This window comes from Balaenoptera musculus, chromosome 15 (assembly GCF_009873245.2).
Source record: "Balaenoptera musculus isolate JJ_BM4_2016_0621 chromosome 15, mBalMus1.pri.v3, whole genome shotgun sequence".
Classification (NCBI taxonomy): Eukaryota; Metazoa; Chordata; class Mammalia; order Artiodactyla; family Balaenopteridae; genus Balaenoptera; species Balaenoptera musculus.
The window spans coordinates 84,689,983-84,706,457 of NC_045799.1; the positions used below are offsets into that span (position 1 = coordinate 84,689,983).

At 55.1% G+C, this 16,475-nt stretch overlaps 1 protein-coding gene across 5 annotated transcripts in view; it reads right to left on the minus strand.

The window, feature by feature from the left end:
- Positions 1 to 402: 402 nt before the first annotated feature.
- WIPI2 (WD repeat domain, phosphoinositide interacting 2) overlaps positions 403 to 16,475 on the minus strand; it is a 33,283-nt gene continuing 17,210 nt past the window's right edge. For 3 of the 5 annotated variants that reach the window (XM_036826072.1, XM_036826074.1, XM_036826076.1), the window contains 10 exons: positions 15,123 to 15,292; positions 13,640 to 13,736; positions 13,147 to 13,244; positions 12,654 to 12,746; positions 9,940 to 10,010; positions 7,791 to 7,898; positions 6,804 to 6,968; positions 5,864 to 5,971; positions 4,936 to 5,066; positions 403 to 4,175 (listed from right to left, as the gene is read on the minus strand). In XM_036826072.1, coding sequence (XP_036681967.1) covers positions 4,066 to 4,175; positions 4,936 to 5,066; positions 5,864 to 5,971; positions 6,804 to 6,968; positions 7,791 to 7,898; positions 9,940 to 10,010; positions 12,654 to 12,746; positions 13,147 to 13,244; positions 13,640 to 13,736; positions 15,123 to 15,292 — 1,151 coding nt within the window. In that variant the 3' untranslated portion in view covers positions 403 to 4,065. The remainder of the gene's footprint in view (positions 4,176 to 4,935; positions 5,067 to 5,863; positions 5,972 to 6,803; positions 6,969 to 7,790; positions 7,899 to 9,939; positions 10,011 to 12,653; positions 12,747 to 13,146; positions 13,245 to 13,639; positions 13,737 to 15,122; positions 15,293 to 16,475) is intronic. The other 2 variants (XM_036826075.1, XM_036826073.1) reach the window with 2 other exon arrangements.

The window sequence follows — 16,475 nt, forward strand, 5'->3', positions numbered from 1 at the left end:
TAGTTGCGGCATGCGAACTCTTAGTTGTGGCATGCATGTGGGATCTAAAGTTCCCTGAGCAGGGATTGAACCTGGTCCCCCTGCATTGGGAGCGCGGGGTCTTAACCACTGCGTCACCAGGGGAGTCCTAGGTTTTAATTTCTTAATGCAGTTATAAAATGCTACCAGCATTAATGGGCTTTCTGGTCCAATGTGGTATGGAATGTTATCAGTAAGCACAACCGTGGCTTAGACACGTACAATCGCACACATATAAACACACACACACACACCCCCCATACATACTGGCAGTGCATACGACAGGCTCACTGATAAAGGAAATGTAAGAAGGAATAATTAAATTACATCTCAGGAAAGAAGGAAAATACAGGGCTGAGGAATCAAAACAGTCTCTTTAAACTCTGAGCTTCAAAAAGATTTAATTCTCCCAAATTAAAGACTTTTCTGGTCAGATACCTTAGGGAAGGCTAAGGGCTGGTCATGTCTCAAAATCCAGTTTTTTTTTGTGCTTCACAAAACCCACAGAATAAAAAGGTACAACACGGGCCAAGGATTTTGACCTGGGTAAGAACTAAAATATACAGCAGTGAAATCTGTCTGCTTGGCTATGAGCGATCATTACATATTTTCAGTAAGAAATAAGTTACTCACGAAGAGAATCCTGTGTAAAGCGTCCCCCCAAACCCAATGCCAATGGCTTGCGTGCACTTTGTTTTCACATTTCTGACACCCAAACCCAAGCCCAAGTTTTCAGCCCACCCACCTTGAGTTTAAGAATGATTAAGTACACTTGTAAAATAACGTATTTGGATTTTCAGCTGTGTCACCTACGGTTTCACATGTACATTTAAAACCAGAGATCCCGTCATTCCCTGCATGCAAAAGAGGATCTACAGAGATTTTTGGGGGGGAGGGACAAACACCACCCCTGAGCATGGCTCGCGGGCAGCCCTGCGCCAGCGCATCACTGGAACAGCAGCTGCTGGCAGGCGACAGGCCGGGAAGATGACCCCACTGCTGGCCGTCCTGTGTTCCTTTGCTAAGCAGGGACCTGGGCACTTCGTCTCTTCAGCACGTGGTCACTGTTGGCCGTGGGGGAGACGAGATTCTCTCTCTTCTCTCCTCCCCAGACGAACCCGTGAGCAGGCAGGGCTCGGTCGCCCACTCCTGGGCTGGGAGCCCTGACAGAGGGCAGGGCTGGAGGCTCCAGGTGACACCAGGAAGGCAGGAGTTCATGTCCCGTCTGGGCCGGAAAGGGGTTCGTGCTGGGACGAGAGCGCAGGCCCCAGGGTCTGGTGGCAAACTGTAGCCACGTGGGTGGTGCCAGCGTCCGAGACTCAGCAAGTCTCCAGACCGATGCCCACGTCCACCCACTGCTCTGGGCGTCCAGGGGACGAAAGGGAACCACACAGAACCTGGTGTGTGAAAGTGGTTTATACCGATTCCCACCAGCTTTGTGCTCAGGAACCAGAGCTGAAGGAAAACGATGCGTTCAGTTCCATAAGACGGGTTTCTGTTTCAACGCTGGCTGGGTGCCCACGTCGAGTTACACTTCACGAGAGCTGTGAGGCAGGGACGGCTCCTGCTGTCCAGCCCAGAGCCCGAGGCTCCAGGCGCCACCGCCAGCAGTGGTAGAATCGGGGGCTGAATTCAGTCCTTAACTCCAGGTTCAAGCTGACGCTCGGCCCCATCACTTAGAAAGTACAAAAGATCTGGTCCCGATCCACGCAAGTCCATTAAGTTTCCCGGCAGTGACAAGTAACCTTAAGTTTGGAGAACTATGACATAAAAAACTAACCCTGGTGTGTAGTTTGGGGCTCAGCCAACCAGGACACGGACTCTGCTGGGTCTGGCTGAGTCCCCTCTCGCCCTGGCAGAGTCCTGCCGTCGACCACTCAGCGGCCTCCGCCCCTCCTGTCCGAGCCTCCTGCAGGGGCCTCAGGCCGGTGACGTTGGGACTCAGGCCCACGTGGAGCAGAGGGAGGGACGCTCGGGCAACGGAACAGGCGAAGGGAAGTGCAGGGGCGCTCACGCCTCCAAAGGCTGCTCAGCAAACACCCACCCGTCCTTTCAGTTCTCCTCAACCAAGAGTCCTCGGACCCCCTCTCGGCGGCGCGCAGGTTACAGTGACCCGGGCGAGCAAAGGGCTCTCACGTCCGAGAAGACAGCGCCTGGGCCGGCCGGGCCCCACGGCGGGGGGAACTGACGCTGACCCCGTCTGCTGGGATGACTGACCCCAGAGAACGACGAAACCACGTGCCTTTCACAAGAGAAACCCGGCGAAGCAGATCTGACTCCCCCAATCACCCCAAGCGTGGAGTCGACCAGCGGGGCCAGGACCAGTCGACAGGGAGGCGGCTCTCTTCCTGGGCGTCACAGCAGCCACGGACGCTCCCGACACTACGGAGACGGACCCCGAGCCCGCTACCAGAGACACGGAGGGAGGGAGCTCCACGCACGGCCGGGTGGACGGGGCTGCCGAGCTCCTCTGTCCTCGCTCAGGGCTCAGCAGGGGCCCGGGTACCAGACCCATCGCCGGGGCTCCTGTATAGTCAGGGATCCAGGACAGATGCACGGAGGCTTTGGGGGAAAGCTATGTTCCCACCTTCTCCTCTAACATAGCACTCCACATCGCTGCCACAACGAGCGTTTCTGCAGATTTCTGCTGCGGTCACATGTGCCCCGGGCACCCCTTGCACCGGGCAACCACTGGGCGAGCAGCCTGAGGCTCAGGGACTGACCTTGGAGCTGGGCACTGGAGGGGGGCAGTTTGACAACTGCTTCCCCGTCACGAGCCACTCGACCGCCACAACCCAGGTACACACACAACCCGCAACAGACACCGCAGACCCTTCCTCTGTTTAAAGAAGAGGGAAGGCAGATACTGTTGCTTTTCCGCTTCCATCCTTAACTGTCACCGTCCCCAAGAAGCCAGAACCAACTTTCATGCCGCCAACTCCTCTTAAAATCCCTCAAAACTTTAACTGCTACGTGTCTTGGTTTGGAATGCAGAGTTCGAGGTATTTGAGGTTGTTTAAATTCTATGAGAATGAGAAGGGAAGCCAGGCAAACACTGAGCTTGTGACCACAATCTCTCGTCACTTTTGCTGAACAATTCTGAAGATGAAAACAGACAGGCTCAGGTCACCCTGTAAGCGAGGTGTCCCCAGCCAGCTTCCTCTCTCCTCCTCCTGACACAGGTAAGAAGGACCGCCCCCCCCCAGACACTGGAGCTCGAGCTAAGAGCACAATTCAGGTGCCTATCACATTTGAATTCTGTGCTTTATGGGCAAAGCAGCAGCTACAAACCATTCCTTAAAAAAACAAACACAAAAACACACACACAGTTGTTCAACAGGAAAATCAGCGAAGACCAGATGATTTACCTACACCGCCTTCCCTCACCCTGCTGTTCCTCGGCCGTCTTTCAAGCTCACGTGCTATCAGAGAAAAAGGTTTTCAATGTCGGGAAGAACCTCTCTCTTCTAACACCCACATGGAAAACAAGACCAGAAACAAAAATCCACTGCAGAAGAAACCCCAGAAAAATCCAATTTGGAAAGAATTTAATTAACAAAATAAAACGGGGAAAATGGTCCCGGAGGGGCTCTAGGGAGAGAGGACCCACCCTCCAGGTCGCCACCCGGCCCCGCCTGACCCGCTCCGCTTGCTGCTGCCTTCTCGGGGCCGCTCCTCATTCTGTACAGACTGAAAACCCAAACGCCTGCAGGTTGTTAGGAAGTGGCTCTAGCTCTCCCAGGCTGGATTGGCACATTAATACATGCAAAGCAAGGCGGTTTCAAGGGCTTCACCAAACAGTTAATTTTGGCAAAATGAGAAAACCAACAAAAAGCTAAAATTCATAAGCAGGATTAAAAGCCACTGAAGTGAAACCAATGTATTTCTCGACAGTATGGAATGAGACCACAGCTACAGCCTTTTTTTCGCCTCTTGAAGTCTCTGCCACTCTCTCCCCCAGCTCGGCTCAAAGCTCACAGCAGCACGGCACGGAGCCCTCTGTCAGCCAGCGCTCAGCCCGGGGCCCGAAGAGCTCCCAGGCCGCGGTCAGTCCGTCCGAAGAATCATGGGGGGGTGCTCGCTGTCCTCCAGCCGCAGGGCGCTGGCCTCGTCCTCCAGGCCCGCGCCGCCCGCTGCGCCCAGCTCGTCCGTGTAGGCTGCGGAGAGAGCGGGCGCTTCAGCGGGCAGGAAGACCCCGAGGCCGCGCCCGAGGCGGAGCTCAGAGCCCACAAGGCTGGGGATTTTCGCCTCTCCCCCGACCAGCAAGCTCTCTGCAGCCTCAGGCACCTCAAGAGGAAGTCGCTGACCTTCCAAGACCCACGAAGGTCAGAAGGGAGCCGGCACGGTAACAGGGCCCCGGTGGGCAGGCTGCAGACCACCCCTGGTGAGCGGGGCGCGCTGAGGACAGGGCCACTCAGCCTCCCGGAGCTGTAAGAGGCCTTCCTCTCCAAGAGCAGAGCAGTGAGCAAGGGCACCGCCAGCTGGGGGAGGTCCCGGCGAGCCTGGGCGGGGACGGCTCACAGGGCGCCCGCGGTCTTGCCCGAGGGCCTCCCCACTCCTCCTGCCCCCTCCCGGCAGGGCCGGCTTGCTGCTGAATGATTCCACAGCCGGGAGGGTGAAGACTGAGGGTTGAGGGCAGCTTTTCAGCTGAGGGGCGGCAAGGGGGGAACAATCCACATGCACCCAAACCCACGAGGACCTGCTGCTTCTTCAGAGACGAGGGAAACGAACTCAGCCTCCAGAGGCCTTGAAAACCGCAGTTCACAACAGCTGGCCTGTCTCAGCGCCCCTGCCCCCGCCCCTGCCCTGTCCCCGCGGCAAGAGGCAGGCGGGCAGCCCCGGTGAGAGTGACAGCAGGAAGCACGAGACCCACGGGCCTGGCTAGATCTGCCTTCCAGGCCCGTCCACAGCCCTTACCCAGTGCCGTCGGGGACGAAGGCACGTGAGGACCCTTGGCCACAGCCGTGCTGTACGTCTGCGTCACCAAGGGGCAGTCGTGGGACGTGGAGTCTAGGATCTCGTTGGTCGTCTCCATGCTGCCGTCCAACCTGGAAGGGGAGAGAAACGATGACAGCAGGGACAGTCGGGCACAAGGACAACACAGCCCGAGGGCCAGCTGGGATGGACCTGCAGCCACAGGGCAAAGGCCCCTCATGGGAGGGACACGCGTGCGCTCGTCACGCTGCGCTGACCGCGGAGTGATCCCCGCCAGTCTGTTCACGGGGATTTCTACACGCTGAGTCTGATGAAAAAGGTTGTACCCAGGAAGGCAATCTCATCGCATTTTTAAAGACTGAACATAAACAGAATACACTATGCAAAAAACAAAATCACCCCCATGTTCACCCTGACTGTAAGAGTATTACGGTATCGCTGTTTAAGAAAAAAAGCAAAAACGGAAAATCCAACTGCACTACCTTCCAATTGACTAATATTAATTCCTTCTTTTCAAAGAGAAAAGCTGCATCTCAGTGAGACAGCAGGCTCTCAGAGAATGTGCCCTACGTTGTGGACAGCACCCTGGGGCCATCCCTTTCATGAGCAACACTGAGCTGCGTCCTCAGCGGATCCGGTTCCAAGGAAGAGGGCCCGCAGGCCCCTCCACAGGGAGAACAGTGCCCACCGGCCGCTCCTGTCTCTGCCCGGCTACTAAGCCGGAAACGGGCAGAGGCGTGGAGAGCGGGGTCCGTACCCACAAGGAATTCTGCCTGGCAGAGCGAAGCTCCCACACAGCGCAGGCGGCTGCCCTGGGACACGTCCCTTTGCGTCCCCGGCTTCCCCCCAGGAGGCGCCCAGCAGCGGCCTGACCACTTGGAGGAGGTGTGGCCGGGTGTAGACGACTCACTTGTGCTGTTTCATCAAGGTGCACTCGCCTCCCTCCTGGGGGTCCAGATTGTACATGTATAAGTACCCGTCCGAGGCTCCCACCAGCAATCGGGGAATCTTCTGGATTCTGGTGAGAATAAAAAGCAACCGAATTCTAAGACTGAAACTTTCACAAAGTTCTTATTAAACTAGCAGCTTTTAGCCTGGCCAGGGAAGAACCCCCCTGCCCAAAACGAGCAGATTTAGTTTCATGAACTCGACATACTGTCCATGCGTAAGAGAATAAGGATTGCTTCTGCTGTGCTACCTGAGGCCGTAACACCAAGGCCAAGGGGAACTGGGTGTGAATAAACACTGAGGCCCACAGGAGAACAGGTGGAAACAAAATCAGTTTCGTGGTTTCTGTGATTACTAACGGTAGACATTTTCATCAACTTTTCAACGATGCTAAGTGGATAAAAAGGATGTAGAAGAACGTTTCTAAGATCCGTGGAATCGTGCAGATGTGCCCTCACTGAACTTTCAGGGCCGTCTTTCCTTGCATGGCTGTACTTGGACAATCGCACTGGGGCTCAGGGAGGCCCTGTGCGGCCTGCGGCTGACTCGGCTGCACGGGGCCTTGAGCCTCGCCAGGCTGCTGGCGTTGGAGGACCCAAGGCTTAAACACGGGCACTCTCACGTGGTCTTGACCTAATGATGTTTTTCTAAACATTCTCAACAAGAACAGAGAGAGGAAGATGTGAGGATCAGACACCGCAGAGACAGCACCGGGGTCCACGAACGGCACAGGCCCACCTACGGTTCCCTCCGCTCCTGTGACTCTTGCCTAAACCCAAGGTCTAAGTTTGCAGGTTATCCCGGCGCCAGACCGCCACAGTCCCCGGTGCCCCGCGACCTGGCTCCCAGCTGGATGCGCGGGGGATGGCGGTGGGCCCAGAGGCGGCGCCCACTCTACTCACGTGGCCAGCGCGCAGATGTTCTTGTGGCCACAGAAAGGCAGGCGGACTGTGGCAAAGGCCCTGCCCTGGTTGAACATTTCCGTCACTTGGGAGGGCAGGTAGCTGGTGGACGCCATGAGCACCTTCCCGAAGTAGCCGGTCCAGGTGGTGGGCTCCTCCTGAGGCCTGGAAGGGGGAAACGCTGTCACACACAAGGCTGGGCCCTTCACCGGGAACGACCACGTCCCACTCTCGCCGAGGCAAGGATCAGCCCCCAAACTCAAGAGAAATTTCCCAGACTTCAGGGAAGAGGGGGCACAGGAAGCGACGACCTCTCGGGACCCTGGGGACACTACAGAGCGTGCCCTCCGAGGGGCCCGGAGGCCCCTCCCCAGTGGCCCCCTTCGATGACGGCAAGCGATAACTCCCTGCTCTGCAGCCTATGTGAGGACGCGAGGGACCAGTCCAGCCCCCGCCCCGACCTTTCTGACGGGAAGTCCCCAAAGCCTCAGCAGCACAAACCCCAACTGCTACTTCCCCGTAGCCCACCTTTGCTGTTATTCATCTTGTATGTATGCGTGTAAGTCACCCTAGACGTCCCTGAGGGTGAGACCCACTATAAACAAGCAATACTGACCCTAGTGGACGCTCACCCAGTGTAAGAGAGAAGGTAAGGACCACGCCCTGCGCCGTGCACGCCCACTGCAGCAACACATAACTTAAACCAACCGCTTCACCAGTGGAAGCGGCCTCTGTGCAGAAGGGGGCCGGCACCCCTCCCAGGGCAGCCTCTCAGAAGGGCTGCGGGAAGAGGCGCCGAGGGGACCGCCCTCGGGGCCTCACGGTCGCCGGCCCGCCCACCGCGCACCCCACACTCCACCTGCCCCGCTGCGGAGCCCGGACGTGCGCTGCTCACTCCAGAGCCAGCAGGACGGCGCTCACGCGCCCACCCGGTCGGCGCACAGACTGCTCTGCGCTGCCCTGAACAGATGCACCTCTGCGACTCACTTTTCTTTCACGGTCTCGAGCTTGAAGATGTGCACGGTCTCCGTGTTGCTGGAGGTGGACAGGAACACGCCGTCCGTGCTGAAGGCCAGCGAGCAGATGCTCACACACCTAGGGTGAGGGGGAGGCCCGAGTCACACTGCCTTCTGGGCACAGAGGGCAGCCAGCTGCGCCCCGGGGACTTCGCCGAAGTCACAGCGAAGGAAGGGCCCCGTGACAGGCGCATGTGGGGCTACTGGTATCTTCCTTATTCCTTCCTAGTCACCCCCTCAAAACATGTGCTCAAGGAAGGAGAATGTCTGAAAGGTGACACCAAGTACGAGTCACCCTTTAATAGATCCTTACGCGGTTAACTCTCTGAGATTTCACGTACCTAAGGGAATCAGGACTTCACTAAACCATTTTTAGCTGAATGAGGCTGGCTTTATAGCACTAAGCTTAGTAAAAGAACCCAATAATCGAGACTATAGCAATTCTTAACACGGAAGAGGGTAAACTGGCAACGTTGATAATGTTTAAAAGCAAACTTTCGATAAACTAAGACTCCACAGTTTACCTTAAAAATCACTGTTAAAATCCCAAAGCCACCAAACAAACCTACATTTCCTCGTAACCCTAGAAATACAAGATGTATTTGGCCCTGTCAATAGTTAAGGGGCTTTATTCAATTCAATACATATTTACGGGAGCTCACGATGCACCCAGCGTTGTGCTGAAGCTCAGGATACGTATGATTTTCGCCTCAGTGGAGCCTGGAGGGAGGTGTGAGCAGGAACTAAATTCACTGCACGCAGGGGACTAAGAAGTTAAGTGGAAGGTGCTACAGGAGCTCGGAGGGAAATGCTATTTCCGCGGGAGGGCGGGAAAGGCCTCCCCAGGGACACTCAACAGACTCAGAGGTTAAGGAGTCGGCAGGTCACAGCCATGACCTCCATGGAGACAGAGGTTCCTCTCCTGAGGAGCTGGGAGTGACGGGGAAGGGAAACAAACCACAGCTGGAAAGGAAGGATGCTGGGAGGCCTCGAAATCCAAGGCCTTTCGGGGTCTGGAGCCAATCCCAGGGGCAAGAAGACGACCCTGAGAGGCTCCCAACAGGGCTGTGCTCCCATGATACTCCCATCTTCAAAGAACGACAGACGGGGCTCAGGTCTGAAGGATGGAGCCCAGGGAACAAGAGCAGAGCCCAAGGTGAGTGCGAGGCTGGATGGAGACGCCGGTGGGGCTGCACGGGGGACAGGCCGGCCCTGCTGCCTGACCGGTGCGCCGGCCCCTGAGCCCCTCTGGCCGGGGCACCGGGTCAAAGGCCGGGATGTTCACTAGGACAAGGTGTGTTCGGGATGGTGAGCAGTCGGGGCCACGTCCTGGCCGGCGGCTGGAGCACCCGGCACCCCGAGGGCAGGAGAAACGCGGGAAATCTCGGCAGAAGGCCTGGGCAACATGGGAGGGTCACCGCTGGCACACAGATAGGCGTCTAGGCTAAGGAGAGCGCGGGCTGCACAGAGCGGGGTGGCAGAGACGCGGAGACAGGAGGGAGAAATGAGCAGTGAACGGCGAGGGCTGCAGCGTGTGGCACTGAAGCCCGAGCATCAGCGGTGGGAGGGACCCGGAGGAGAGGGCGCGAGGCCCCCGGAGAAGGGTGGTCCTTGGTCCGAGGAGACAGGTACTACAGATGGGGAACCGGACAGAGCGCCGCACGGTGACTGTGGCTTGGTGTTTCTTTAGAAAAAAGGAAACTACTTTAAGGGCCAAAGCTATTTGCCGGAGTGCTGGGGAGCTGGGGGCCGGTTACAGGTTTCAGAGCCGAGCCTGAGGGAGGAGCTGCTGACCAGGTCAGGAGCCCCGGGCTGCGCCCGCCCCACCCATCCCGCCCACCTGCGCGAGCTCATCCTTCCACAACCCCGGGCCATCGGCCACCGCTGTGTTCGGGGGAATCACGGACAAACAAAACCCAGTTTGCTCTGATAAAAATGTCCCTCTAACCTCCCACGCGACAAGACTTCCAAACCCCACCTGACCGCTCGGCTGGGCTGAAGATGCTGGTCACTGAACTGGGATCCCCAGTGTTTGAGTTTCCACTGTTGGTCACAGAGAGTATAAAACTGAAATCTGAACTGAAGCTCCAGAATCAATTTCGGAGATTTATGTACGTTACCTCTTCACTCCTCTCCGGAACTCGAAGAGTTTTTGTCCTTCTGGAATGGAAAATACCCTAATCACGGTCCCCTGGGATAGGGAAAGAAGGAAAGAAGAAGGAATTTTAGCTGGGTAGAATCAGGGTTGTATTTCCTGCACATCAGACCTTAGTGGACGGAGTGATGACAGCTGCCCTGGGCCGGGTGGCCTCAGGGGCCCCTGCACCCCCTTCACACTTGACAGGCGCTCACCGGAACACGCCCTGTTCCACTGTCCACACGATAATATGACGTCAACCCACTTCAACTCACTACTTCTTCTAAACACTACGGGCCTTGAAGTCAAAGCTGGAATACAATAGTTCTATTTTCCCTAAGCCATCTGAGGTTTAACCTATTAAAAATCCACCCTGGGAATTCCCTGGCAGTCCAGCAGTTAAGACTCGGCGCTTTCACTGCCGTGGACCTGAGTTCGATCCCTGGTCGGGGAACTAGGATCCCACAAGCTGCGTGGTGTGGCCAAAAAAACCCAAAAAAAACCCCCCCAAAAACAAAAAGACCAAAAACACCCTTAAGCATTACTTGGAGACCCCTCTGACGCCCCTTCCTCCCACTTTAAGCAGAGCCACTGATCAAGGGCTGATTAGCAACTGAATACCTGGAAATGTTACTTAATTGCCTAAAAAGGAATAAAGCCAAACTTACGAAATGGAAGACCTACACCAAGAAAAGATCTACAACCAGGACAAAAGAAAATGTGACTAAACGGGGAGCTGCGCATACCACATCAGGCAGGGGAGTGAAATGCTGTTAACATGCAGAGCTCCCCACCCCTCCCCCCAAATTCCCAGGGCATGTGTGGATGCGGGGCAGGACCTGGGCATCTGGGAGAGTTGATGAGACAGAACAGCCAAGTACGTGAAAATGAGTGGTACTTTCAACATCTAAATATTAAAAGAAAACTACAAGCTACAGTAATAGACTAACACAAAGAGACACAGTCTGACAGAGCAGAGCGGAAACACCTTAAAACAGGCAGCATCTTGAATCTATGGGGTAGGAGAGTTATTAGACATTTAATCTCATACTGTACAAATTTTAGAAGGTTCAAGCTGTTAAATATAAGAACCATTGAGATTATCTGACATGTTTATAAATAGGAAAACAAAAACAAAAACCCCAACCTATAAACAACCCAAATGTACAGCACCAGGAACTGTTAAATAAATTGTGATAAATTCGTATAACAGGACACTACACAGCCAGTAGAAATCAAGCTGGAAATAAAATGGGTCCCTTTTGGAAAATATTAATAAAGACAATGATTCTCCGGACAGAAGGACGCCAAGTTTGTAATTTTGGTTATCCAAAAATAACCATGGCAAAGGTTTTGTCCTTTGCAGCCTAAACTTTTAGATTTAGATATATTCTTAACGGCATACCTACTGTGTAAAACTAATTAATTAAGAGCTGTGGGTCACAGCTTGACTGCAGTTCCTCGAGAACAGGATTAAGCCACACACCTCGGCGAAGCCCCAGCACCTAGTACACAGCAGCGCTGAGAAGGCCACTGGTGGTCTAAGGTCACAAACTGAAATTTGTGAAATTAAGCGTTTGCTCTTTAAAGTCCAAAAAAAAAATGTTCTATTTTTACTAGCCTTGAAATCCCATGAAGTGCTTTAGGGCCTCTTAATACCTAATAAAAGGTCATAAAGATTAAGACTGATTAATCGAGGGATAACAGAGTTTCGTGGCTGTCATGATCCTCCCAGGGGAGAAGAAAAGGACAAGGTGACGCTGTGATCACCCAGCACAGTGTTCACAACAGTCAGGCTTGGAGTCCAGTTCCTCTGTCGCTGCCCAGCTGGGTGACCCTGGACCGACGACTTAACCTCTCTGAGCCCTCAGTATGAAGTAGGGAAAGGTTTACCTTACCGAGGGGGTCCATGCGGTAAATGAACATCAAGGGTCTAGCGAGTGACCCATAAACAGTAGCACTGTTATCACGGAAAGTGGGCGTGAGGGTCGAGACCCACACGGGAAAGGCAAAGAAGTGAGCCCACGTTTATGTGCCTCATTTGGGCGGCTGGTTCCAGGGGAGAGGTGACTTAGGAGGGGGCTCCTTTAGGTTTTCAGTGAGAAAGCATCAAAGTAAATTAGGCAGTGGGCACTGAGAAGAGAGGAATGAGCCAGGAGAATATCGAGCAAGCAGAGAAGGGAGGAGACACAGCAGCTGAGCTGGGAGAGGACAAGGGCCCACCAGGGTCACGGGGCCAAGAGAAGGGGGCAAACGGAAGGGATGCCCAAGCCATTTTGTCCTCCGTGCAGGGAGCTTAAACAGGGCCACGTCCCCTTACCCCGAAATCCTTCTCACTGGAAACTCATGTTAATGTTTAGAGATGACCGTGAAAAGTTTATATGTAAGACTTACATACACTAACTATATTCAAATTACTACTATAAATATGTATTAATACAGCTGAAATACTAGAAACACTAAACTGTCCCAGAAGGATGGCTAAAGAAACGACAGCTGAACACACACAGCACGACACGGGCTCCACTGAGGCGGGCGCGGCCGTGGCGCCCTGCCCTGTCTCTCCCCGCACCCGCCCTCCAGGCCGTGGGCCGTGCCTGGCTGTGAGCTAGCTGGTACAAAACTGCTTGGCTGGTTAGCAAGCTAACCGTGTGAACAGAGGTGCCCTGGTTTCCCACAGGGCTGCAGCAGTCTTACCTTCTCGGAAGCAGTGGCGAGCTTGGTTCCGCTGGCGTCGAAGGCCAGTGCGGCTAAAGGGCTGTCATGAGCCGGGATCATGTTTGCAGCTCTCTGGAAGGAAGGGTAAAGTGACACCATGACCGCCGTGCCCTGTGCTGCCCACCGGCTGTTACTAGAACACCAGCACGGTTAACACAGACACCAAATCCCCGATTAACCAGGGGTGAGGGGTCCGAGGAAATGCTGCTCAAAACCTTTTAAAAATAAGCAAAGCAATGTCTCCATGGAGTTCTACGGTTTTCTCCACTGCTTCTAGCACTTGTGCTGCTAGGCGCGCAGCACCGCGGGTACAGGAACACGTCCGGAGGCAGGATGACTCGGACCTGCTCGGCCACGGAGAGGGTGGCAGCGGAAACCACGCCCGGGAAACGAGGAGGGCAGAGGCTCCTCGGCCCTCCTTTTAGGAAGAAGGGGTGTTGTAAAGAGCTCTCCAAGGACCAAAGAACCTCACCAGATTGATGGTGTCGAAGACCTGTACCTCCCCGATGGTCGCGCTGCCCGGATACGCCAGGTAACAGTTGTCGTTGCTGATCGACAGCGCACACAGGCCTGCGAGCAACACACAGGGAAGAAACGCGGGTCAGGTCCCCAGGTGTCACCAGAACTCGGCACTTACGCAAGAACACGGAAAGCAAGGGGAGCGCTGATGCGACCTTGGTCGTCGTATCACTGGGTTTTAAGTTCCACACGCCCCAAACCACCACCGTAGGGGACAGCAGGACTGTAAAAACACACTAAAGCCCTTTGGTTGGAACTGGTTAGAAACCTCAAAACTGCAGGCTGACCCAACCAACAATTTATGTGGTCACAAGACCAGCGTCAGAAGGACGGTAGCTTGCTTTAAGATCAATACTTTTAAAATCTGTGGAACCTAAAAAGAGAAGAGAATCTCTCTCACCGACAGCTCCTAGAAAGGCAGACCTGTCCGGTCCCCACGCGCTCACCTGCGGGGTTTGGGGGCGTCTCCCGGATGGTGTGCAGCACCTTCATGTCCCGGATGTTGTGTATGTACAGGGACTCCTCCAGGCACACGATCAGCCTCTGCAAAAGACACAGCAAAACACGGGAAACCAAACGTAAGGCAGAGCCAGTACGACGCTTGCTCCCGACCTCCGGGTAGCGGACTCCCGCACTAAGACGCCGCGTCCCTTCCGGAACCCTTGCGCCGGGTGCTCATGGCACAGTCCCCGCTCGCCCAGGGTGGCGTCTGTACCCACGACTGCTTCCGCCGGCTCTACCAGGACTTCTAACTGTACGATTTAATTCAACCTCATAGAAACCGGTCTCCAGCTAAGAAAACCATGGTTTGCTTTTGTTGCGCTCTCGGCCCTCCCCCCACGAACACCAGGTCTAGAGCCTGGGACAGGTTTGGTGAAGGTTTCAAAAACCGATGCTGAATGAGGCACGGCAGGATGAAAGTGAAAACAAGGCTTTTAAAAAAGTGTAAAATTCTGCACCCAGACTCTCTTGCAGGTGTCGAAGTTCTCGCTCCATTTTAAGGACGATGGGTGTGCAGCTGATGCACCAAGGGGATGGTTTATGTAACAGAGACAAGCGGCCGCGCTCGGCTCTGCAGGAGCTGGTACGTGAATGGCCACTTGCATGTTACAAGTATAGAAAAAGTTCAGCATGTTACGCTTTGTAATTTACCACCTTAACCAACCTTTCTGTCAACAGACCCAGTTTCCACCACGTCAGTGGTGTCCACTTTACCAGTCAGGACGTTTCAGAACCCACTAGCTGCAGTCACGCACGGGCCACCCGAGGCCACGTCACAACTGGTTGTTGACAGAACGTGGTGACAGCCCTTAAGGACAAGGCTGTATTTTGTGAGTAAGCCAAAGCCATGTGACCATCGCATGGAATAAACTCAAGTGCCAGCCACCAGGTCTACACTCCGGGCCAGACATTCTTGTGGGTTTTGGGAGAGACACAAAAAAGTAATAAATCCTTCATCTTAAAAGTTAAATTGACAGTTAAAGGGATAGAGAATTTCCTGGCCGTCCAGAGGTTAGGACACCGTGCTTTCAACTGACAGAGCCCGGCTTCAGTCCCTGGTCAGGGTAGCTAAGACCCTGCAAGCCACAAGGGGTGGCAAAAAAATAAAAAAATAAAAAAAGATAAAGATGCTCACAGATTTTTTTTAAAAGTAACATTTATAAAGAGCAAAAGAAGGTTCATGTCTTGAGGGATGAGTAAAGCAATCGGGAGAGGCCAGGGAATCGTCAGAAATGGGGCTATTTGGGCAAAACTGTTGAGACGAGAAAACAGAGTTGAGTCCAGGTAGGGGCTCAGGTGAGCAGGAGCGTGGCCGGAGGGACCAGAAGCGCCGCCTGGGGACGGTCGCTGTGTCCGAGGGGCGCCACTGAGAACTCGGAGACACGGCCGGAGCCCCCGGCAGCTGAGCGGGGTGAGAGTGCGGCCCACCTGCCTGTTCAGCTTCACAGCCAGGATGGTGTTGGAGTAGCTGTAGTTGCAGATCTCGGTCCCCTTCTTAAAGTGGCAAACCTTCAGCTTCCTGGGGGCTTTGAGGCTAACGATGGCCACTAAGCTGCTTGAGAACAATCTTTCCACGATGCACACATCTTCAGTGTCAGCTGAAAGGAGGAAAAAACCCCACATCTGTGTGTATCCCTGTCAACAGGCACAACGCGCTCGTGCGTGCAAACACGCGTCTACGGGCGGGCTCCCCACTGCGAGCTCTGGGGCCAGCAGAGCGGGTCAAGTTCGCTGCTTGTGAGGCCTGGACGAGCCGCCGGCAGGTCGCCCTGCACCCCACGAGGAGGACCCACTCCTCAGAGGCCCCCCCATTCCACACGTGGCACCCTGTCACTGCCCCCGGGGGGTCACCCGTAACTGCCTCATCTGCTCCTGGCTGCTCCCTGAACTCACCGGGGTGTGAGCCCCGCCCAGACGCAGGCCTCATTTCCGGGCTCACAGCTGCAACCCCGGCACTTACAACTGAACGTGACACAGGACGGCCCCCAAGCGTTCCCTGAATGACTGCATCTCTGGAGGGCTTGCTTTCCTGCCTGTAAAGGGGGCTCACGGCTACCCTGGTGTGAGGAGGGACTTACAGACTCCAGCACGCAGTCAGCCCTCGGTCCCCTTCGCTCCCTGCTCCCCACCCCCGCTCAGAAGACGGGGGGCTGTGAACTGAGTGCACAGCAGCCCCCACAGACAAGAAGAGACACGGTGGACCCTGCGCGGCTGTTACTCCACCCCCGTCTCCCTGGGAGGCCCCCACACCCGCACTCTCTCCTTACTCCCCCCTTGGTTTCATTGGTAATTGCCTGGGGTAAGTTCAGATGGAGGAGCAAAGAGAATTCTGGAATGCAGGAAGAGCCCAGAGCCAAGAATCTAGATGATTTTCACAGGCAGCCTGTCTCGACCTGAGCTACGGGAAGTACCGCTGAGCCGGGGTTCAGCACACACCCGTTCACCACCCTAACAATGATCTGAGGCCACACTCTGTCTGGAGCTGAGCGGAGCACAGAGGACAGCGCCACCCAGATGGATCACAGCCCAGGGGACCTGGGAGGCCTGATTAGTCGGAGCCTCGAGAGCAGCTCCACCGTGAACAGGAACGCCCGCGTGAAAGTCCACACACCAGACCAGGTGCACGGCCACTCGAGAGGGCCCCTTCCCCTCAGCTGTCGCTGACCTTAACGGTGTAACTTAAAAACACACGTAGGTTAGTTTCGAAACCAAACTACTACAGTGAGCAAGTGAGCTCTAAAGGTCCCCGAAGAAAGACACAAACTGTTCTAGGAAAACGCG